Source organism: Alligator sinensis, unplaced genomic scaffold, assembly GCF_000455745.1.
Source record: "Alligator sinensis unplaced genomic scaffold, ASM45574v1 scaffold1420_1, whole genome shotgun sequence".
NCBI classification, from domain to species: domain Eukaryota; kingdom Metazoa; phylum Chordata; order Crocodylia; family Alligatoridae; genus Alligator; species Alligator sinensis.
The window spans coordinates 271,118-294,855 of NW_005842613.1; the positions used below are offsets into that span (position 1 = coordinate 271,118).

Below are 23,738 nucleotides of genomic sequence, written 5' to 3' on the forward strand. Positions count from 1 at the left end.
AAGGAAGCTAATACATTCCTCTGAGAGCAATGGGAAGCCTTAGTTCTTCTCTGTTTGCAAAACTTGTGTGTGAAAGGCTCTTTACAAGGAACACCATGAACCAGCAGCTGATATTGTGATTACCTACAAAGGAAAAGCTGTCAAGGATGTCTGAATGTGTTTGGAGAAAGGAGAGGAAAGCGGTTTCTTCCATTTGCAGAACCCACCCAGTCATGCTGACATGGGTGCTCCTGTGAGGGAGCAAAAAAATGGGCTATGGCACAAAGCTTTTATAAAGTAATAGAGCAGAAAGGAAGCAAGAAGGTTACTAATACTCAGAACAGGGCCAAGAGCCACAGTGTTGGCCTGGCACTTTCTAAAGCAGGGGTCAGCAACCCCCGGCACGCATGCCGAGCATGGCACACAAGGCCATTTTGCCTGGCACACCACTACCAGCCCAGGATCTAAGCAGCTGCTGCCAGCCACAGAGCCCAGGCTTCTCTGCGGGCTGGCTGCAGTTGGGAGGCTGCAAACAGATGCCCCAGGCTCTGACATGTTGGCACTGTGGCACCTTCCAAGGTAGACTTTGTGGTTTTTCCGGCACTCTGGCCAAAAAACGTTGCCTACCCCTGGTCTAAAGTGTTAGTAGGTCAGGAAGGATACCAAAGCATCTTGCCTCCCCTTATAGATGCATGGTACAGACAAAAAGTCCAATTTCATCACTTGCCTGGGAAAGGGGATATAAACACAACCCACTGAGTCACTGAAGGTAGTAGGTGCGGCTGGTGAACTCAGACTGGTGGGGCAGTGGAGCATGCCGGGGGGCGGGAGGAGGTTGCAGCTGGCCAGGAGCAGGGGGGTTTGCAGCTTCTCCACTAATGGCCAGAGTACCCAGCCAGCTGCCAACACCTTCCCCCCCCCCGCCGGCTGGCTGAGAACCCACAATAAGGAGGATTTTAGCCAATCACAGGCCAGAAGGATCAAAAGAGGTCAAATTCTAGTTCAGGACATATGATCAACTGCAGAGCGTGTCTTCCATATAACGCCACACCCTCTCAAGCAGCCTGACCCCATCCCAAAGTCCAAGCCGCAAAATGACTTCAGAAAAAAGGCTCAGAAAAAGCAAGCCCAAAATAGTCAACTTTTGCAAAGGGAGATTCTATCTGGAATGGAATCAACTGTGGCTTTGCTGCATGCCTAGTCTGGCTCTATCATAAATAACGCTTGCAGCATCAGAGTGTAGGCAAAATAAATCAGCTCCATGCTTGTCCAACATCAACTCACTCTGCATTGCCCCCAACCCGTTAGTTTCAAGTAAAAGAACAATCAAAATGGCTTCCCTGGTTTTGCTGGAGGAGTCTTTGCAGTCCCAGATGCAGCTCTCTCAGACCTTAACTGAAGAAGTGCAGTTTTTTCTGCATAAACATCTTTATGATTAACTGTTTATTAGTTGTTTGAGTTGAATGGGTGTTAACAAATGTTAATGTTTCTACCACCTGAATAAAAACTTCCTACTCTTCCAGCACCCACCTTTCACTTCCTAGATCCTGCGGTAGCATATGAACTCTACTAGGTTCTCCAGGCCAGACAATCTTAGAGATTTCCAAGTACACAAAACCTGGCTTTCTAATGTGAAAAAAAACAAGGGAAAGGTCCAGATGGAGGAGCAGCATCTTCCAAGACTGCTTTATCTATCACCAAAGAAGGCATAAACCTATGCTCCCCCTTCCCTCCAATGCATCAGACCCTGGTTCTGATGATCTGTCCCACTGGCTCCATCCCCCTCCCCTGGTGAATGTCAGCTCTTAGTTTTCACTCTTTTTTTTTTGGTAGTAAAAAAAAAAAAAAAAAAAAGCAATTCTTGTTGTAAAGAAATCAGAAAGACCACAAATAAAGCAGAACGCTTGTGACACTATGGAATCTTATTTGAAGTCTCTGGGCACCTATAGGAGTGCAGCAAGGCAGCTCCGACGCACTGTAATTACAGCGTGTTGGAGCAGACTCCATTAATCGCTCCAGCAGGCTCCAGCATGTGTGTATCAGTGTCCCTGTGTTGAAAAATGGCAGCAGGAGCTGCTTTTATTAAAGCACCCCATCCCCCACCCCCCGAGCACATATATAAGCACCCTCTGGAGTCCTCATGAACAGATCTGTCTCATCCTGGCATGAAGTGGCCAGTGGTGTCCCTCAGGGGTCTGTGCTTAGACCAGTGCTTTTCAACATCTTTATCAATGATTTGGATGGGGGAGTGAAAAGCTTGCTGGCCAAGTTCACGGATGACATCAAGTTATGGGGCAGTGTGGTCATGCCATAAGATAGGTTGCAGATACTGGACGGCTACAGAGTTGGGCAGACTGGAACCAGATGAAGTGCGAGGTGCTCCATCTGGGGGCAAACAACCCTCAACATACATACAGGCTCGGTGGGGACAGCTTGACTTGCACCATGGCCAAAAGGGACCCAGGGGTACTGATCGACCATTGCATGAATATGAGCCGTCAGCCCGATGTGGTGGCCAGCAGGGCAAACAACACACTGGCATGCATCAACCAATGCATCTCGTGTAAAACTAAGGAAGTGGTACACCTGCCGTACTCAGCACTGGTGAGACTGCAGTTGGAGTACTGTGTCCAGTTCTGGGCGCCACACTTCAATAAGGATGTGGAAAAACTTGACAGGGTCCAGAAAAGAGCCACCCATATGATAAGGGACTTGCAAGACAAGCCATATGAGGAAAGGTTGAGGGATTGGGCCTCTTTAGCCTAAAGAAGAGAAGGTTGAAAGGGGACTTGATAGCGGCTTACCTCTATATCAGAGAAGTGCATCAGCTCAGTGAACAACTGTTCACTAGAGCACCCCTGGGGAAAACCAGGACCAATGGATCCAAACTCCTGGAAGGCTGCTTCAGGCTTAATACCAGGAAAAACTTCTTCATAGTCTGGGTGTCCAGACTGTGGAATAAACTCCATCCAGAGGTGGTACAGTCACCTACCCTGGAGGTTTTCAGGAGAAGACTGGACAGTCAACTCGCTGGGGTCACTTGATCCCAGCTGTCTTCCTGCCTAGAGCAGGAGGGCTGGACCTAATGATCTGTGAGGTCCCTTCCAGCCCCTAACAATCTATGAATAATGTTTTGGTGTTTGTACACCTAGCAGTGCCAATTCTGAGTGGCACCCATGGTACTCTTTAAAAGATCTCATGGCACCCAAGGGTGTGGTGGCATCCCAGCTGTGAATCACTGATCTAGACTCAAATGCCCACTAGGTGGTGAATGCATTCTAGGACAGAGGTAAGCAATCCCCAGCATGGGTGCCAGAGTGTGGCACATGTAGGCATTTTGCTTGGCATGCAAGCTGCTAGGGGCCCAATCCTTGTTGTGGAAGTGCAGCACTGGCCCCTTCCCCACCATCCACCTTGAGGCAAGCATGCACCCACTGCTAGCAATGGGGCAGGCCAGGGCTCTGCAGATCCCAGTGCAGCTGCTTGCACCCTCCCTGATGACTGCTGCAAGCAAGCCAGGATCCGTGGCAGGGGCCTTCCCAAGCCTAGGCCAGCTGTGGCAGGGAGCCGGGAGGCTGCAAGCAGCTGCCCTGGTGTCTGCAGAGCCCCAGCCTGGCTCACTGGTAGTGGTGGGTGCACATGCACCTCAGGGTGGACAGTGGGGAAAGGGCCGGGGCTGCACTGCCACAACAAGGATCAGGCCTCTCATGGCTCCCCTGCCATCCACCCCTAGCATGCCAACACCTTACAAGTCGAGGTTGCAAACGTTTTGAGCACTGCCCAAAAACATTGCTGCCCCCTTGTTCTAGGACATTAGCTACTGTTCCATCAAAGAACTTGTTGTTTTACACTTAATTAGATGACATACCTGACACCATTTGATGCAGGCTGTCCTGTGCTTGGGCCTCCTGTGCTGGGGCCTCCCGTGCTGGCAGGCTGAGGCAATGCCCATGCACCATGTGTGTTCAGTCTTGGGGCTGACCTCGATCCAGACAAGGCTGGCTTGTTATAGGGCACGAAGCCAAGACCGGAAGAACTTACTGCCGTTGTCCTACTTGAAACCTGAGGTACAGCCGAGGAGCTGGGTAGGTTTATGGAGTGCCGATACCGCGTAGTAATAGGGCCAGTCCCACTATTCAACAAACACTGCTGGCAAGAACAAGCCATGCCCGTGTGAAGAGGCCCTGTGGCAGCAGTCACTGGATAAGGAGTGTCCAAGCGCCTCTGGATGCTTCGGCGGTAGAGGGTGGTCTTGTTGGTCTGGACTTGGGATACTAAATTGACGTCATAGTTGTAGCCTACGGGCCCAAGGTCCACGTGTTGATGGCCACTGGCATAGGCTTGTTCCAAGAACACACAGACATTCATCTCATATGGCGACCAGCCACCCTCATCGTTTTGCCACTCCCAGATGACCCCCTGCCCAGCAGCGGAGTCCTGAGGAAAGAGGTGTCTACGGACTGCTCGCATCGTCCCTGGATTAGGAGAAAACACAGATAAAGCCAGGAGGTAAGTAAAGACCACTTGAAGACTTGGCAATGTAGTAACTATGGACACTTGACATAAGCACCCAAAGGAATTAAGCACCCAAACCCTATTAGCTGTCTTGGGAAACTGGAATCTACCATGCCACTAGAAATCATGATGAAGGACAATGAGACTTTTTTTGACTGACAAAAGGCTGCCACCCAAGACTTGCTGTGCATCAGTTGTAGTCTTCTAAAGGCTGATTTATATTGAGACATGCACTGAAATGACCTCTTGGCTCAGCAAAGCAAAGCAGTTTTTCTAGTTTTATATGTTGTCAACAGAGTTAAAGGGAGAGGCAGAGGCAAACCTGGGAAAGCAGCTTTGGAAAGTCTAGAGAAAGCAGCTGTTCATACAAAGGGAAGGGGAACAAAACCAGAGCTGCTGGCTAAAGGGCTATTTTAAAACAGCAGTGGGAGCTCAGAGCTGAAATCTGCTCAGGTACCAAAAGCTCTGCTTCCTGGTTGCTCTCTGCAGCTGGGAACAGACAGGATTAAGCCGAGAAGCACATTCCTCTTTGTTACTTTTACCTTTCTCTAAGCATTAATGAGGGGAAAGCAGCCAACAAACAGGAGAAATTAAACCTCGACAAAATGTCTGCCAGCACCAGAGACCAAACAGCTTCTTCTCCTCCTGGGAAAATCTCCAGCTCTTTTAGGAGATCAAGGCAAGAAAATCTCTAATGCTAATGGGTGTGAGGATGCAAACAAATGAAGACCAGGAATATGTCAAAAAAGGATCCAGGAAGGAGGCTTTTCAGAGCATCTAGCATGCACATAGGAACACTTCTAAAAGCATCGTGGTAGCTCAGGACCCCAAGTTTCATTATCCAAGGTGACTTGGGACTTGTTTATGCAGCAGTCAGAGAAACATCAGCAGTCTCCATGTGCACAGAAGTATCATATCATTGCCTGCAGCTAATGGAGTCGAGCATGAAATTTAATTATACTTAACACCCAGCAAGTGTATTTAGGAGGAGCAAGATAAATTAGCCTACAATGAGCACCATGCTGCTGTATCTAGGTTACTACTGGTACCTAAACAAACTTAATTAAGTTAGGTCGAGTATCTACACTACCATGCAGCCCAGATGTATCTTAAGGCACTTAGATGATGAAAGTCACTGGAACTTAGGGTGAAATTACACCACACACTTAAACCATACTAACGGCACTTAAAATGTGAGGGTCCATGTTTTAAAGCTCATTGACTCGTACTAAGTGTCCTTGAGCAACTCAAGTTATGCTGCTTCAGACAAAGGTTACCTCTGAGCCATGCTACCTAGCTCACGTTAGGGCAACTTCAGGCTGCTCCACAGAGATAGAATAAGCAATTTGTAGTCCTCCAACACCACTCTGAACTCTTACCTGCTACCCCTGACCAGGGATAGAGCCTAAGATTGGTATTCTGGATCCTAGCCACCACCCCCTTTAATGGTAAGTCAAAGTTGTACAGGGAAGAAATGGTATTGACCAGGGTGCTCAACCTGTAGCCTGTGGGCCAAATCCAGGCTGTGATGCTGTGTCAACTGGCCTGCAGGACTCCCCATGGTCTGGAAATTTGGCAGATGGGGAGTGGTGCCAAATCTCCAGACACATGGGGAGCCCCAAGCTCTGTGCACTGGATCCAGCATCCAGTCCCAGCATGCAGGGCCAAGTGGAGGTGGCACCAGGCCTCACTCCCCATGTGAGTGGGCTGTTAGGGGGAGGCTCTGGGCCCCTGGAAACCAATCTTACCATGCAGGAGGCAGGATGGGGTTATGCTAGGCCCCAAAGCCCAAATCTGGCCTGCAGACAGGCCCCCATACCACTCATCTGGCCTGTGGGGCCATAAGGTTGAGCACCAGTGGTATTAACACTTAATATGTGACTGTTCACAGCATGCTCTAACTTTATCCTTGCTTAACAAGCCATGGATTCAGTATGGTTTACATGTAACATAGAGGGCATTTTTACACATGTTCCTGATATAGTGTTGGGAGCAGGTGTATTAGTGGCGCAGTGTGTCTCAATGCTGAGAAAATGCTGGCAGTACGTTGAACTAAAGTACATCAAACGTGTTTTAGTTTAAAGCACACCACCACCATTTTCTCAGTGCTGATGCGCGCTGTGCCACTAATACATATGATGCTCATCGATTTATGTGCTCAAGCAGACTCAATTAATCAAGTCTGCTCTGATGCGCTGTTGGAGCAGACGCCCCGCATGTGTGCAAGTGCTGCAATTTCTTGTTTAGACTCAGGTCCCAGTAACACTCAGGTCCCTCCTGTGTATCTTCTATGAAGACAGAGTTTGGTGCTTTTGAAAATATTACTTTTAGTTGCGTGGGAAAGATGCATCTTTCTATTTCTTACTGTGCTTTGTTGATTTTGGGATAGTGCTTATTTGGTTATAATATACCAACAAGACTGCACAGAAATGCAGAACTGTTCTGGTGACTCATGGTAACCAGACCAAGTGGATCCAATTTATTCTTCAAAGCTGGAACATAAAGGCTGAGAAGCTCTTGCAAGTAAAAGAGCTAAAGAATGAGAATAAGAGGGTTTACATGAAATTGCCCCAAATACTTAAGCTAAAGTTTACGCGTGTAAATACAACAGACTTCACTTATATGCATATTGGAGAAAGGCACCATGGCTTCACTGCATTACAAGATGCTGGCCCCAGGTCCTTGCCTACTCCTCACACTGTAGCAAACACTGGCTATCTGCACATCAACTAAGTGTTAGGCAAGAGCACAGCCACACTGTTTACAATACTTTGTAACCCAAGATACTCTTATTTACTGGTAAATGCATCATTGGTAAAACTGACAAGCAGCCATCAAATTCAAAGCTTCTATAGCAACCTTGAACTAGCTAGGTCCAGGCAATTTCAAGGTTATTTGGAGGTGCTCTGAGAAACAAAGAGCCTTAATGAGGCAGGAAAAGTCTGTTCCTCTATTTAATGAACAGTGCTTACATTGAAAGGGTCTAAGTGCACATCCTTTCTTCAGTCCCCAGGCTAAAACAACCATATATATATCACAAAGCCCTGATTTCAAATAATAATGGGGGGGAGGGGGGGAGCACTCACAGATCCACAGTCCCTTTCATTCAAGAAATCAGAGATGTTTCCTTTGGCATCTCCAAATGAATAATGGTGGATGTCAGGGCAAGTATTACATTGGAGACAGATCACACTAGACTGACTACAACTATCCAGTTCAATACTCTCCATATATAGCATCCACTTCTGCCACTGAAGGAGACAGGCTATTGGGCTAGATGGACCATTTGTCTGACTTATGTTCTTAAGAATTTATGTGCTTTTCAACCACTAAACCTCATGACTCCTACCCCCCCCCCCCCCCCCCCAAAAAAAAATAGATTGTCCTTTCCTCCCGTAAAGTAGACAGGTATTCTATCCCTTCTACAGATGGGGAAACTTAGACATGAATCAATGAAAGCAAGACTTTTCAGTGAATCAAAAACAGGACTAGACCAGAAAGAACTTAGGGGTCCTCTAGTGCTCCAACTCCTGAATGACACCACCCAGCACCAACCTCACTAACTTGGGGGGGGGAGGGGGGAATTCCCAGATACTTTAAAACATTGTCCCCAACAAATAGGACCTCAGGAACACATCTGATCATAGCTCAGGACCACATATTTTAGATGCCAGTTATATGGCTTTGATGGCATAGTAAAATACTGCTTCAAAAGGCAGTACCTCCTCAGTGGAAAAGCATTCAAGGGGCACTGTTTACTTTACAATCCTGAGAGCGCTGAAACTCTCAGCAGCACCAGAAAATGTGGGAAATGCTACTTAAAAGCTACTGAAAGCAGAGGAGTTATGGCAACTTCTCCAGTGCTAGACCCAAAACCAGGCTGGACTCTGCTAAGCCAAATCTCAGGCTTAGGAATTCTTGTGGGCCAGATTCTCAGTTGGCATAAAGTAATGTAAATGAGCTCAGGGGACTGATACCAGCTTGAAAAAAAAAAAAAAAAAAATCAGAGCTCATGGCTGAAAGTAGGTTGTAGCCACAACTTCCCAGCTGTTCCCTGCAAATTAACATCTAGCATATGGGAATCAACTGCATGGCGCACAGGTGAAGGAATGTATGGGGAGCAAGCCAGGGATGGGGTTACAGCCTGGAGGCTAGTAAAAACCAAGGGTTTAGGGAGGACAGAGCAAGCCCATCCTTAAGAGAGTTTCAACCATGTTGGCTAGAACAGTCTACCACAATGTCTCAGTGGTGGGAAGAAGGGCTTCTGTGGCTCAGCTGGAGTTAGCAGTTAAATCCAATGGTCTAGCAGAATAAGGAACAGAAAGTATGAGGTGCCATGGGGGAAATAGTAACAAGCCTGTGAAGAACAGAGCTGCAGTCCCTTGTAACCAACACTGGGAAAAGGTCACTTTTGGCATCAGCATCGTGGAAATCCTCCAGCAGCCCTTCCTATCTTGCCCTAATGCTGCTGCTGCCTGCATGCCAACTCCTGAAGTCTGCCTATGATTACTTCCTAGCTAATCTGCCCAGGCCAACAGATGTGACTTGCTCCTAATCCAGTGTGTGGAATCCGCCTCTGCAGCTGTCACTACCCTTGAGTAGACATGTTGGGCCCATGACCACTGGCTTCCTGTTATCCTCCTAGTTTCCTCTGAAGAGCCTGCTTTCGGGTCTCACAGCTAATGAGAAGGGAATGGCCCACTTTTTTTCCTAGAAGTGTTTCCAGCAGAGGGTTTTTCACCTCCAGCACATTCTGAAAGTCAGTCTGAAGGTCACCTGATCACTTAGAAAGGTTGAGAGGCAAGGAGGCTCACACACAGAAACCGGGCTTTGGCTCAAACAAGGACAGGAGAAAATAAGAGGTAAAAGCATAAAGGTCACAGCAAAATGCAGAATAGAGCACGTAGCTTTGTGGGGTCAGTAATATATCAAATACCCCCAGCCCTAGCAGTACCCAGTTGGAATCCCAACAGGGTCCTTTAATTTAGCCCTTCACAAACATTTCATCCTGCTGGGGAGACTTTCAGGTAAAATGCTCTACACTGAATTAGCTGTTGCAACATTAAAGACACCATCCCACAGTAACAGAACTCCAGGGACCATGGCCAACATCATCACTCCCCTACCCTAGTGGCTCCACCCCACAGGAAGCAGATGCATTTCAGTGGTGCTGCAACAATATAGTTTGCTGAGTGTTTTGGAATCTACTGAAGTGAAAGGGATCTGAGAGATTCAAGACAACAGATGGCACCAGTAGGTGTTTTCATGATTCAGGGTCAGAGCATCCTTCTGCTGAGGAAGAATATTTTGTTTACAGGTTGGCTTAAAGGACAGAACTGTTCGATGCCCCTTCCCCAGGCTGTTCACAAAATTAGGCTGCTCTGCATTAAGAACTGGACCTACTGCTGAGTGCTGTGAACAATGACTCATTGCAATTCTGGCACAAATTCTCAGTAGCAATTCAATCCCACTGGCTGTAACTACGGTCAGAAATGGGTGGGTGTGGGCGAGTTTGGGGAGAACTGGCTACCAGTTAGAGCAAGGTTTGAGTCAGGGTACCTGGGTTCAATTCATAGCTACACCACTAAGACGGCAACGGAAAGAGGCAGCCACAGTGTGAGCCTGGGTGATCTCTGCCAGAAAATTCTGAGCACCGCCCAAACAGGGATGTCAGTGGCCTAAGAAAGACTGGTACTGAGCCAGTTAGGGCCTTACAGATCTCGCTCACTCCACATGACCTGCTAAGGAAGGACCTCACTCAGGACACCTCCTTAAACACACTTCCTCGCTAGGCCCAACCCAGTCGTAGCTCGGTGACTAATGTTAGAGTTATAAAGTATAACTATGAGCCAGGCCTGTTACTGTGCAGGCTGTGCTGGTGTCTGTACACATCAGACAGCTGATCAATCAGATGCAGTTGTCAAAAAGATTAGAAAGTAGGGGTCCTTTTCCAGGGCCTTCAAAGTAAATTTGAGGTGCTGCATTAAGCTCCATCTCATGCTGTGAGGAAGGCATTACCCCATCCTATAGATGGGGAAACTGAGGCACAGAAGGGCTCCCATTTCCAAAAGCAGTCATTAATTGTGGGTGTCCAGAACAAGATCTAATTTTCCAGAGGTGAGCAGACACTTAGGAGCTCTGAGGGTGCAGGGAAACAGAATGGACCCAAATTGTCTAAGGGTAATTATCCCAACTGAACAGATATTGAACCACTGGCTTGAGTGACCTCAGAAGCAGAAATTGTGAAGAGAACCCAGGCCTCCTGGCTCTTAATCCTGTACCTTATCCACAATGGCTAACCTACCCGCCTTCCTAGGAGATGGGGAAAACCCCAGGAGAATGAGCGCAAGCAGGCAGCTTTCTATATCATTCTGGGGATCAGGTGTTGGACAGAATCCTGCACGGGGTGCAGAGCCAAGCCCAAACAGCTGGTGCTACTGTCCAAGGGAACAGGGCACTCAAACCACAGCGTTTTAATCATAAAGGAGGCCTTTTTATACAGTTCTTCTTGAGTGTGGGTGTGTGGGGCGAGGGAGGAAAAGGAGAGCCTTTTGCAAGATCCTGACCCTACAGTGATGTAAGCACAAGCTCCCACTAGTGAGCTCATTGATTTCCTAAGAGAACAGGACTTGCATGTAGCCAGGTAAGAGATCTTTTACCCGTGTCCTGCCGGAACTGCATCAGACTTGGGATATCGATGACGTATGGGGCCAACATGGCATCTGCATGGCCCAAGGGGATGCTATTGTTAGCAGGCCCTGGCCCCAAGCGCTTCCCCTTCTGCTGAGAGGCCTGGAAAGACTGTTCGATGTAGCTGCACACGCTCCCTTGGTATGGCCTCCACTTGCCAAATTCATCTTGCCACTCCCACACTGCCACGGCTCCAGGGCTGCCACTCCCCGGCACAGGAGTGGAGAGTCCCGACGGTGCTGCTGCCATTGTTCAAGGTCTTACGCTAAAAGCGAGAAGAGCCAGGGAGGTTGACTGGCCAGCCCTCAAACCATCCTTTCTAACGGCATTTGTCAGGCCTGCAAAGACAAGATATGCAAAGTTAAGGAGAGCACTCCAGGGCTGGAAGCAAAGGAATGGGAGAAACCCTGTTAAATGGGGGAAGGTCTGAAGTCAGAGGGTCACGTTGCTGAACGATTCAAGGGGCTACGACAGCATCAAAGCTAGTCAGGTTCAGAACCAACAGGTAAAATGCAGCTGTGGGTGCTGCTTCAACCCTTTTGCCAACCCTGGTGGTTTTACAACCAAGCCATGGCTCTCCACAGCCCCCAGACTTCTAAATTACAGCAGAAGCTCTCTGGAGCAAACACTCTTGGCATTATATGCCACCAAGCACATTGCTGGTGCTTACATATACAGGCAAACATTCCCAATTTTTACTTTTCCTCATTTACTTTGCAGTACATCCACAGGCTCAGATCTCAACTCAGAGCCCCCACCAGGTCAGCCCTGCAGAGAGGTCCAACTCCAGACCAGAACCTATGAGCAAGACCCTGTACACATGTATCACCAAAAGCATCCCTGCAGCATAGAGGGGACTCTGTCTGTTAATATACAATGTGATTCACAGAGCGAGTCCTCCAGAATGACACAGGCACTTGGGAGCAAATGTTGGGGTTATAGAAGAGGAGGGCCCATTTAAGTCAAAGTACAGTCATCTGCTGTCTGGAAGATGTTTCCCATGACAGCTGCTTTATTGAGAGGCTTGAGTCTCTCAGCAGCATCTGTCGGAGGCAGGCAACACAGAGAGAGACATCGCTTTAGGATGGAGGAAGATCCACTGCTGCAGGTGACACATCCACCAATCAGGTCTGGCTCGTTATTTCAGACTAATCACAATGGAAGACCAAGGCCACCTCTTGTCTGCATTCCCCAAAGGAGAGCAGTGCTATATAGGGAAGAATGATAACATCCTTGGTAAAGCCTACATGGGTGACTCATGAACAAGTCGTAGTCCTCTTACCTTGGAATCACTGGTAGCAAATTAAACTCCCTTCAGAGTGCTGTATGCTAAAAAAGTTCTTGCACCAGGAATGAGACATGGATAGCTGGCAATAGCACGTCATGCGTCAGGGTTGGGTATTCTACTGCGTGGGATCACAGATCACATGAACAAACCACAGGAACAAAACCCAACACCTACCTCTTGCTAGTTCTTTTTACACTGGGTTTCACACAAGCACCTGGCAACGCTGCTCTGATAAGACGACTGTCATTGTTTCGAAGCTAAATTCAAACTGACCTAGTTCAGAGCACGCCTGTAGAGTTTCCCATGCAAGGCTGGTACACAGCATATGCCCTGCACTCCCCCTAACTAAGGGTTTCTTGCTTTCCATATACTATACCATCAACTGTAAGAACCAGCAGCAAAGCAGGCTGACAGTGGGAGGCTTTGCCTCCGTGTTGGAGGCATCGCACCACTTGTTTTTGTTCCTTTTAAAAATATAGTGGCAAAAGAAGGGAAAGAAAGATCAAAGCAGAAATAGATCTACTTACATGCCCTCCTCACCCTGTCATCTCCCTCAAAGCACTAATGCCCATGGGAGGTCAGCCTGTTACCTGGTACACAATAAAATCCTGGCTCACAATTGGCTGAAAATGATCAGGTAGGTACCACTTCTTGGAGGACCAACAATGCTTTGAGTTCTGGACCCACATTAGCCAATCGGCTCAAGCATGCAAATTAGGGCATCCTGACTGGCTGTAGACAAGTTCTGTGTTCACTGCCCAGGATATCATGGATCCTATTTCCTGAACTTGGAAACTGACCCTTTAAAAGGGAGGAGGGTCTCAACCTATGCCAAAGCGTGCATCTGGATGAAACGCGAGCCTGCAGCTGTTTGGAAGGATTGTGAAACAATCCATGTGTGTTCCAGGGCCCAGCAAAACACTATGGTAACCTAAAGTTAGAACTGGACACAAGCAATCATGGAACTGAGGACAGTTCTCTTAAAAAACCAGAAGCATTTAGAACTGGAAATTCAAAATTAAGGTCACTCACACCTCCTTAACTCTGACCCTGGCCTCCAGCCTACTTCATGAAAGATGCAGGCAGTTTGCAACAGGGTGTGGTAAGGACCTTAAGAAGTTTGTGGTCTCAATATGTGATATATCCACTGTATTAGCATCAGGCACCAGTGGCAACTTGCTACAGCCTGAGATACTGCAGCTACATAGCAGCACAAACTCTCACAGCATGCCCATTGGCCAGCTACCTTCTGTTACTCACAGTACTTTTAATCAGCGATTCTGAACCAGGATGCTGTGGCCGCCCTCCTCCCCAATCCAGTGCCCTGCGTCTGTCCCAGTGGTGCCTACAGCTGCTCCTATGAAGACTGTTGTCTTGCTCCTGCTGCTCTCACGGTGTACCAGTTAGATCAGTGGTTCTTAACATTTTGTTAGCATCAAGGCAGCCTTCCATATCTTTCTGAATGTAAATTGTAGCTCAGTGATTCTCAACTGGGGTGCCACAAAATTCAGAAAACTTATGGAGGGAGGTCTTGAGGCTAAAAAGATTGAGAATCACAGCCTTCAACTGCAGGAAATGGCTGTGCTACCATAGTGTCAAGCACAGTGAAGTCCTCTCCTTGCCAGCAGATTCTAACGTGTGTAAAAAACCAAACTGTTCAAACCTGAAATGTTTAAATTTGAGTTTGTTCTTCATGATTTATGCTGCTTGCTTGATTGTTAGCTTGGGCTCAGTTCCTGAATTCAGCTCTGCCTGTCCCTTGTGACTTGACTGGGCCTTGTGTGAGGACTAACCCACATGGATTTAATTGTGAGATTTGGAGAAGAGAAGGAGGAAAATAGTCTTTGCAAATTTCACCTATGTTTCTGCTCATATTCACCTCTGCCTTCCCAAACTGAAGTAAAGCATTGCTGGGCTGGAGATCACGAGGCTGTAGGAGAAAACGATTTCTATTCTATGAAAATCTTCCTACGTTATACTTAAAACCTCTCAACTGCAGCTCTAACATCCAGATGACAGAGTCCCTTTAAGTTTCTGCCAGTGCTAATAAAAACTAAATGGCACAGTAGTATGCACCACAAGTGAAAATGAAAAAGCCACGGGAACCCTTGATCTGGGCTGTGATTGCAGGCTGTCTTTAAATACCAACATAAGGACAGTCTTACAATATGTGAGCCGTTTGAACATGTTATTCAAACAGGAGGGCACCCAGCAAAGAACCGCCAGGCACTAACAACACATTCAGGAAATGGGAGGTCCACAAACAAGGGGCTACAGATAATCACCATGAAGGGATTACATTTGAATTAAGGGACTGCTTTGGCTATGCTAAGCTAGCGGGCTCTCAGGCGTCAAGGATTGGCAGCATAGGTTCATTATACCACTGTGGGTACCCTGTACCCTCTGCAGTTCCGAAATCCCAAAAGGAAGAGCAAGGTCATGAGGTTTAACAAACGCCACTGCAAAGCTAATGCAATTTTAGGTTCATTCTGTTCTGAGCATGCAGAAATCCCAGAGCAATCATCAACCCTTGCTCAGAGAAGGCTAGGGGGAGGAGAGGGTACAGCTGCAGAGCATCCTTGGGCCCCTTTTCTGTTCCCTAGCCCCACAGGCCAAAGCAGACACTGCCAGATCTCCAATTAAGCAGCACAGTGAAACTCACTAGAATCACATCAGTTCCAGGCAGCCTCCCTGCATCAGGGTAGGTTATGCAACCTCCCTCCATCATCCCTACATCAGCTTTTACTGGAACCAAAAACCACCTCTTAGAAATACATGTATTCCTGATTCGGGGTTCAGAGCAAGCCAGGGGCTGCCCCAGCCACCTGGTTAGGAATTCATAGATGCGAAAGAAAGACCAATCAAAAACTCGCTCTGGCCTGAGAGTCAGGAGAGCTGGGTTCAAGTCACTCAGAAAACAAAACAGAAGCAGTGAAACAGAGTGAAACACGCACCTATCCTCTAGATCAGTGATTCTCAACCTTTCTAGACTCCAAGCACCCATTGATAGCCTGAAGACACCACTCAGAAAATGCCAGCTCTTTGTATTCACACTTTCTTTGACTACAGAGAAATAATCGAGCAATTATTTCTGAGTTCTTTCTGTTGTAAAGAACTCCGAAAAAACACAAAAGGTCAGAAAACCTGTGTTAGCCTTGTGAGTCATGTTTGTACACCTACCAGCACTAATACTGTGTGGCACCCCGTGGCACCTCTGAAAGGATCTCAAGGCACCCCACAGGTGCTGTGGTACCCTGTTGAAAATCACTGCTCCAGATAAGGCCAATTTCAGCCATGACCCTACACAGAAATTTGGAGGCAAAACAAGTTGGGGGTAATGCTGTCATTTGTTCCAGGAAGCGTGCAAATGGAAGATGAATTTACCCACTTGTGCATGAACTTAATATTCCTGGCAAGATATATGAAAAGACTTGCTAAATCACAAAAATTAACAGAGCCAAAAGACAGAATAGCACCCACCCAGACCCAGGAGCAGCATTATGTCAGTGACTACAAGGTAACAAGTCCCAGCACCTAGTCCAACAGAGAAATCAGATTAATAGGTTTCCTTCTGGTTTTTGCAGCCAGATTTCAACATGCTTTAGGATGAGTCAGAAGTCCAACTCCCATAGGCAGCCTGAGCCTTTGTGTCATCCAACTCGCATCAAATCTTGTCACCTTCCATTACAACATACGCCAATTTGAAGCCCCGTAAGACACAGGGAGATATAAATGAGACATGGCATGCCACAAATGAGGACACATCACAAGAGAAGAACAATACACAGCACTGCTCACATCTGCCGGCATAAATACCATCAAGCAGTTACGATCATCCACAGATCTATCTACAAGGTTCTTTTACAGTGCCAGTCTCAGTCTGACAAGTCAAAAGGAGTTTAAGGAAGTCATGCAGATCTATGTGAATGCTAATGGAAGAATTAACAACTGCCAAGTAAAAGCAAGGGAAGGACTCACCCAGCCTGATGTGAGAGATTAGAGAACCATAAATTCCATTTCGGGACCTTGCAATCACTGCACTTGCCTGCAGATTATGAAGTGAAGATTGCAAGTGGATTTGAGATCAGCAGAATGATTTTCCAGCATTAAAGACTTCCTACCATCAGCAATTTATAAACTGCAGGAGCTTTAATCAAGATAAGGGACCCCCTGGACACAGCCCTTTAGGAAAGCAGCTGTCAGTTATGATTTAGAGAGATGACAGATAAAGAAAGAATGGTCTGTTTCTACAGATGGCGAAGCTGAAGCAGTAATGTGACCTGCTTATGATCTCAAAGAAGACCATAGCAGAGCCAAAAAGTGAACTCAGTAATTCAGTCTGAAGTTGGTACTTTAACAAACAGGCCTTTTCCCACCACTTTCCACTTTAACCCCAATGGAAGTAAGTGTGATTAATATTTTCTTAGGGTGTTGCTCAAAGTTAGGGAAGACTGCATTAAAAACTCCCAGCAGAAGGGACTGTTTGTTCAAAAGCAAACAGCAAGAGCCTAAGAGCAAACCAGACCATAAGCAAAACTGAAACTGATACTGCTCAGACAAAGGTCATTGGAGTAAACTACTAAAAGTCAAAAATGGATTGTCAATTCAAGCAGTTTAGGAGACCCAATAGCTCTTAGCCACAGCAGGAAGGAAATCTGATTTAAAAACTTCCAGTGCCCCGTTAAAGAATCCTAATCAAGAAACCATCGTACTTTGAAGGCAGGCACCACACTTAAGTGTCAAGGTACACAATTACCTAGGGAAACTGGCCTAAAGTTCAAACACTAACCTGGGAACTTGGGTTCAATTCCCTGCTTAGTGCTGGGTGACTCTAAATAAGTCACTGCATCTCTCTGCCCCAGCGTCCCACCAGTAAAAGGGGGGTAAGAGCACTGCTCTACCTCATGAGACTTCACCAGAGATTAGGATGTGATTGTATACTATGACAAGAATACACAAACTTACTGCCAGGTCCTAGAGCAGCAGCTCAGACTCCAGCCCCTGCAACCAGACCCACGAACAGGCAGATCCGTTCTGGGACCAGATGCAGGTTCAGAGCCAGGGGTCAGATCCTGCTGAGCATACCAGACGCAGTGTTTATCACCATAAACAGTCCCCTTGTGGCCTATGAGACAACTCTCAGAGCGTGACCGCACTGAACAGGTTCGCTGTTACACTGGCTGGGGATGTGAAAACATTGCACCACTAACGAACAAGTTTCGCCGGCATTTCTCGCAATCCAGACCAGGGCCTTGATAACCAGTGTTCGCAGGCTCCGATCCCAAAGACGCGAGAGTGAAATTCCTTAAAGCCGAGACAAAGGATACAATTTTCAGGAGCCGGGGAGCCAGAGTCTGGCTTTTCCAGGAGCACGAGTCTTACTGCACCTCAGGGGATTTGGACCGCGAGAGGCCCGTGTCGCTCCCGGGAGCCACCGGCCCAGACCCCCGCGGGCAGCTCCCACGGGCCCGCACTGGAGCCGGTGGGGATGCAGTAAAACTCCCGCTCGTGTCGGGGCCTCAATCCCCATCCAGAGGGAGGCGGACGGGCCCGGTCGCGCTGACGGCCACGCGTGACACCGGCTCCGGGGCCTAGTGCGGCCGCCGCGGAGGGGCACCGTGGCGGTGCGGCTCCTCAAGCGGCAGCGAGCGCGACTGGGCAACGACTTCCCGGCGCAGCCCGGCGAACCCCAGTGCGCATGCGCCCGCGCGGGGCATGCTGGGGGATGTAGTCCCGGCGGGCGGGGCGGCTGGTCTTGCTTCTTCACGTGGCCGCGCGGCGCTCAGCTCCAGGGTCTCCCTCCCTTCCTCCTCTTGTAGCAAGTTGCCCGCACCTCCCAGCTCATGAGCTTACTCTCTGGTTTCAGAGTATTTATCATCATCTCTTCTTTGTCTGCCCGTTTTAATGGAGAGAGAGTTGCTGTCTGTGCTGCGTTTCGAGAGGCGGCTCAGATAAAAGCTGCTTTGCCCAGTGACGTTGTGGTGGATTAGATGGTGGGATCAAGACATAACGATGAGAACAACCTGTTACAGGGATAACTAGCAAGGCTGGGGAAGGTGATTGATTGAAGAGGGGCATTTTAGGATCTGAGACTTCCAGCAGGGAAACACAGAAATTCTTGTAAAGAAAACCGTGTTTATGCATCAGTTTTCCATAGCTCGGTGCCTCAAAGAAGATTCATTGATGCAGGTTAATCCTGAACTCGCGTCCTGTTTTCTGCGTTGCTCTCGGTTCTTGAACCCTCCGACATCAAACAAGCCTAAGAAGTCTGAACAAGAATCAGATACGGCTTTGAAACCAGCGTCTGATGAACACTAATCATCCCAGTTGTGGCTGTGAGTGATAAAGGCAGGATTGCAGAAGTGGCACAAAGGAAGAGAATTACCTGCAGGATTAAAGAACCTTTCTGTTCTCAGCCTTAAAGATGAGCACTGAAGAAAGAGCTTTATTTCTCCAAAAAGATTTGAAAAGCCTTACAGGGAGGGGGCTCAGTTCTCTCCTCTGCCAAATTCAGGGTCAGGCTCGATCACATATTTTTCAAGAACAATTCTGCATTGGTGGAGACAGCTGGGTTAAAACAACCTCACTTCTTCCCACTTCTGAGACATTGGCAATTTTTATTCTGAGTCTTTTGTTGAAAGCTTTTTATTGTACAGAGCAGAAGGGTTGATTTTTTTTTTCTTTAGCTCTAATTCTCTTTGGTGCTTTAGAATTGCTTTGCATTCTCTGTTCTTCCCTTGGATGCAGTAAGGGTCAGGACTTGAGCTCAAGGATGGGCCAGCCGTGAGGGGTGGAGATTGTCAATGTTTTGCGGATTCACCAAACTAGCAAAGAAGTTTCCAAGACAATTAGAGAAGTTTGCAAAGCTGCTGCAGCTCTGAACTTTGGGTCAGTCCTCTTGGAAGAAACATGAATGTGAAACCAGGATCTTGTTCCTCAGCAAAATACCGTCTTGAGGCAGCATTATAATGGCCCTGTGCTTTATCTGCTGGGCCATGTTTCCTGTATCTTTCAGGTCTGGAGGTATGTTCACAGAGCTGAATCTTCTCTCAGATGCCTGGCTGGTGCATCTTGCTTATGTTTCCAGGATTAAATCAATTGTCAGATTTGGAGTCAGGAAGGAATTTTCCCTTGGTCAGATTGCAAGGATACGTGTAAGATTTTGTACCTTTCTGTATGGCAGTAATTCTCAACTAGTGTGCCACAGCACCCTGGGGTGCCTTGAGAGCCTTTCAGGAGTGCTTGCAGGGTGTCATGTGATATTAGTAGTTAAGTGTTCAAACATGATTCACAAGATAAACCCAGACATTTGAAATAGGAATGAATTGGTCATGTTAAAAAACACTGAATTGTTGTGGGCTTTCTGAATTCTCTGCAAGAGAATTGCTCTATTGTTTCTGACTACAGAAAAATGAGTGAAAACCAAGAGCCAGCATTTTCTGAGGGGTGCCTTGAGCCTAAAAAGGTTGAGAATTGCTCTGTACTATGGGGTATGGGCCAGTCCCTAGGATTATATTGTTGCCCCTAGGATTCCTTTTACCAGAGACCCCCAAGGATTGACACAGCCCCTCGTCCAATTTGGTATCAAGTGAATTTAAATAGCAATCCCTAGGCTTTGTTACAGGTGTCCTCCCCATAATATAACCTGGCAAGCAGTTCCTTTAGATGTTACAGTAGCGACCTTCGCTGGTACGGGGGTGCGTGGGATGTTAGTTCTGGATTCCTCGTTGTTCAAACAAGAAGTCCAAGGTTGATCTTGTTTTGCCACCTTAGGAAGACAGAACACACGTGTTGCTTTGTTTGTCTATCACTTTTCTCATCCCAAATTGCCCAATCCCCTGGCTCTGTGCCAAGCATGCTTTATATGGCGCGCCAATCCCCTGGCACTGTACCAGCCACATTCCCTATAGAAGCACCAGACATACTTGCATCCTAGGCACCATTAAGATAGTACTTGGGATCTGGCAGCTGACAAGATCCCCTGGTCAGGCTGTTTGAAACCCATACAAAGTCCAGCCAAAAGCAGCACTTACCTGCTCCTAGGTCTCAGTGTTCTGGACACAATCATTTCTGTAATAGGTGATTCATGATCAGGTGGGACCAAAAGGTTGCCATCTTCAGTAGGGTTCTCTGCAGTCTTTCTTGGTACTGATCAGCAGTATCTCTGAGCAGGATTTCTCCTGTGCTCATTTACACCAGTATCAACCAAAACTATCTCCACTGAAGTTGATTATACCTTCATGGTAGAGTTCTGCATGGGCCAGTGCAGTCCACTTTCCTCAGTTATCCTGCCAAACAGATGGCTGTGTTTATGCTTGGCCACCCTGCAAGACACATCTGCTTGACTAGGCCTTTTATCAGTGAGTTCTGCATGGTCCTATCTTACAGCTAAGTTTCCCCCACCTAAATTCAGGGCTGCAGGGTAGATATGGAGAATATACTCTTTATATATGCTCTTTATACATATACTCTTTATATATTATAATATGCGGGCTGGGAGGACAGGGAAGATGGTGCTGTTTGTTCTCAAATCTAACCCTCACAATGTTCAGGCAGATACTCTCATGATGGATGCCTCATACATGGCTATTCAAATCATAAAACAGCAGATCTCAGAGTCATGAAGTTTGTCTTAATATTCACCAAATCTTTTCAGAACTTGTAGAACACTGAATACAAGTTCTTGACTGAATTCTTACCTGTTTTGATTGGTTCATTGATGGGTTACAACTCACATGACCTCATCCATCGCAAAGGCCTCCCACTGGACCTTGCCCACCTATCAATCAGTGACTCTGGGGTCATCTTGTTTCCATGCCTGATATCTTGTGCTAGTTTTATTTTATTGCTTTCATTTATTTTACCATCAATTAGGGCTGTGCAAAGCTTCGAGTGGTGATTCGATTCAGAGGAGATTCAGCCCAATTCCGTGGCCGAATCTCCAAATCTGAATTGAATCAGGGGACCAATTTAAAGGTCTAAATCAATTCAAAGCTCTCTGAATCTTCAGAAAAGGAGTTCCTGTTGAGCACCGGGGCTTTTTTTTTTTTTTTTTAACAAGTGCCAGGAGCTGGGACAGCCATTGCCTGGCTGGGGGAGTAGGTGGGGGATGGGCCTGGCTGATTTGGAGATTCAGCCGAATCAAATCAGGACAGTGATTCGAATCACTGAATCGAATCATTGTCCCCCAAATTGGCCAAATCTGAATCCAAAGCAAGTACTAGCTGCTTCACACAGACCTGCTATCCATATCTCAGCACAACAGAATGTGCTGGTAAAAAGGGTATGCGACCATTGTCTTTGACAACTGGGAAGACTATTTCTAACAGTAGCATATTTTCCAATTGGACAGTCCCTCAGGAGGTCTTTCTATTCCCCTTCAGGCATCCTCTCTCTAATATGCAGTAAACAACTGTTGATCTTCTGGATCATGGTGTATACATAAGAGGTCTACTGAGATGCCTGATGAATCCATATGCGGCTGGCAGGCCCAATTCAAGAGTGACACAGCTTGCTGGAAGTTTCATAGATCCATATGTTGTCTGAGTTGGAGGCCAAGTTTACAGCATGCTGCTTTCTTCTTTCTCACTTTGCTTCCAGCCTCTGGATCAAAACCGCTTCATGCTGAGCTACACCCAATGCCAGATGTTGCCTCCAGATCAGACAAGATTCTGCATGTTACTCCCAGCTTTCTACATTAATGTTGAATGACTTCATATTATTTTTGCACACATTGTGGTACCACCATAGAGGGTGACCCCACTTTCTAGAGTTATCTCAAATCTCAATGTACAAAATATTCTTGGCGATATGGTCTCCTCCCATTCTCCTGATGTAGCCGATCCATCAGAACCTCCTCTTTTTTATAGTGGTTTCTAAGTATGCCAGTCCTGCGTGCTCCAGTACCTCTATTTGGTATTCTGTCTTCCCACTTTATTATCAGGATCTTTTGTAGACATCTCATGCGTACTCTTTTCAGTTTCTTGATGTGCCTAGCATATGTAGTCCACATTTCTGAACCATAAAGCAGGGATGAGAGCACACAGGTCTCGTAGATTTGCATCTTCACCTTAGCTGGTTGTTTGCTGTTATTCCATGCACATTTCAGCTTTTGGACAAACAAAAGCTGCTATGATCAGGTATTAGCACTAACCAGCCACACTGAGGCTGGATTTCAGCACAAATTAAAAACAAGTGCAGCATTTATAGATCTTTCCTCCACATATGACACTGTTTGGAGAAAAAGACTATTGCTAAAGTTGGTGCATGTCATCAAATGCAGACCAGTTCTTGCACTAACACACGCATTCCTATCAAGCCATAGATTCTGGGTACATCTTGGCAAGTTTATGAGCCATTGGTGAGTGCTAAATGTAATCTCCTTCAGGAGTCTATTCTTTCTCTGATTCTTTTCAACCTAGATACCAATGACATCCCACCAACAGCATCACATAAATTTATTTACGCTGATGATATTGCATTGGTCACACAAGGCAATTCCTTTGAGGCAGCAGAAAAAAGTATTTGAAAATGATCTGCACATCATAGAGGACTATTTTCAAACTAGGCCCTTGAAACCTAATGCAGCTAAGATGGTCATTTCTTCATTCCACCTTAACAACTCTCAGGGCAATAAGACACTAAATGTACAGTTCTGTGCAACTAAAAATCACACATAAAAACATCAGTGGTACCTTGGAGTCACTCTAGATCAAACCCTAAGTTACTGCCAGCATCTCAAAATTACTGGCAAAAAGACAACAGTGAGGGCAAACAGAGGTGGTTGCTGGACTATCCTGGGAAAAAGATGCTCGACCCAGGCCCTGGTACTCTCTATAGCTGAATACTCCCATCTGGTGCCAAAACCCTCACACCCATCACATCAACAGACAGGTGAACGCCACCATACAAGTAGTAAGTACTGCTGTAAAATCCACACTGCTTCTGTGGCTGCCAGTGTTATCAAATATAATTCCTTCCATGGTGAGAAAGGATTTGGCCATACTTGAGAGTATAAAAAGATCATGACTGACCCTGAACTCACATTGTATGAAGATATCACCCACCCACCAAGATGTAGGCTCAAATCATGGGAACCTTTCTGGTTACACATTCTCAAACTTTCATCGAACAATCCAGACACTGACAGCTGTTGGTGCAAAATCTAGTCTGCAGCAACAGTGTGCAACAAAAAATAGGTCCTAGATCTGATCATCAAGTTTCTGAGTTTCTGCCTGCAATGCAAATATTGGACTGCGCTGAACCG

The 23,738-nt window shown here is 46.8% G+C and overlaps 1 protein-coding gene across 9 annotated transcripts in view; it reads right to left on the reverse strand.

Moving 5' to 3' along the window:
* Window positions 1–18,202, reverse strand: part of DTX2 (deltex E3 ubiquitin ligase 2) — a 67,855-nt gene extending 49,653 nt beyond the window's left edge. For all 9 annotated transcript variants that reach the window (XM_006033232.3, XM_025214991.1, XM_006033231.3 and 6 more), the window contains exons 1-3: window positions 18,090–18,202; window positions 11,154–11,522; window positions 3,848–4,454 (exon numbers count right to left, since the gene is read on the reverse strand). In XM_006033232.3, the coding sequence (XP_006033294.1) occupies window positions 3,848–4,454; window positions 11,154–11,433 (887 nt within the window). In that variant the 5' untranslated portion in view covers window positions 11,434–11,522; window positions 18,090–18,202. The remainder of the gene's footprint in view (window positions 1–3,847; window positions 4,455–11,153; window positions 11,523–18,089) is intronic.
* Window positions 18,203–23,738: the final 5,536 nt, after the last annotated feature.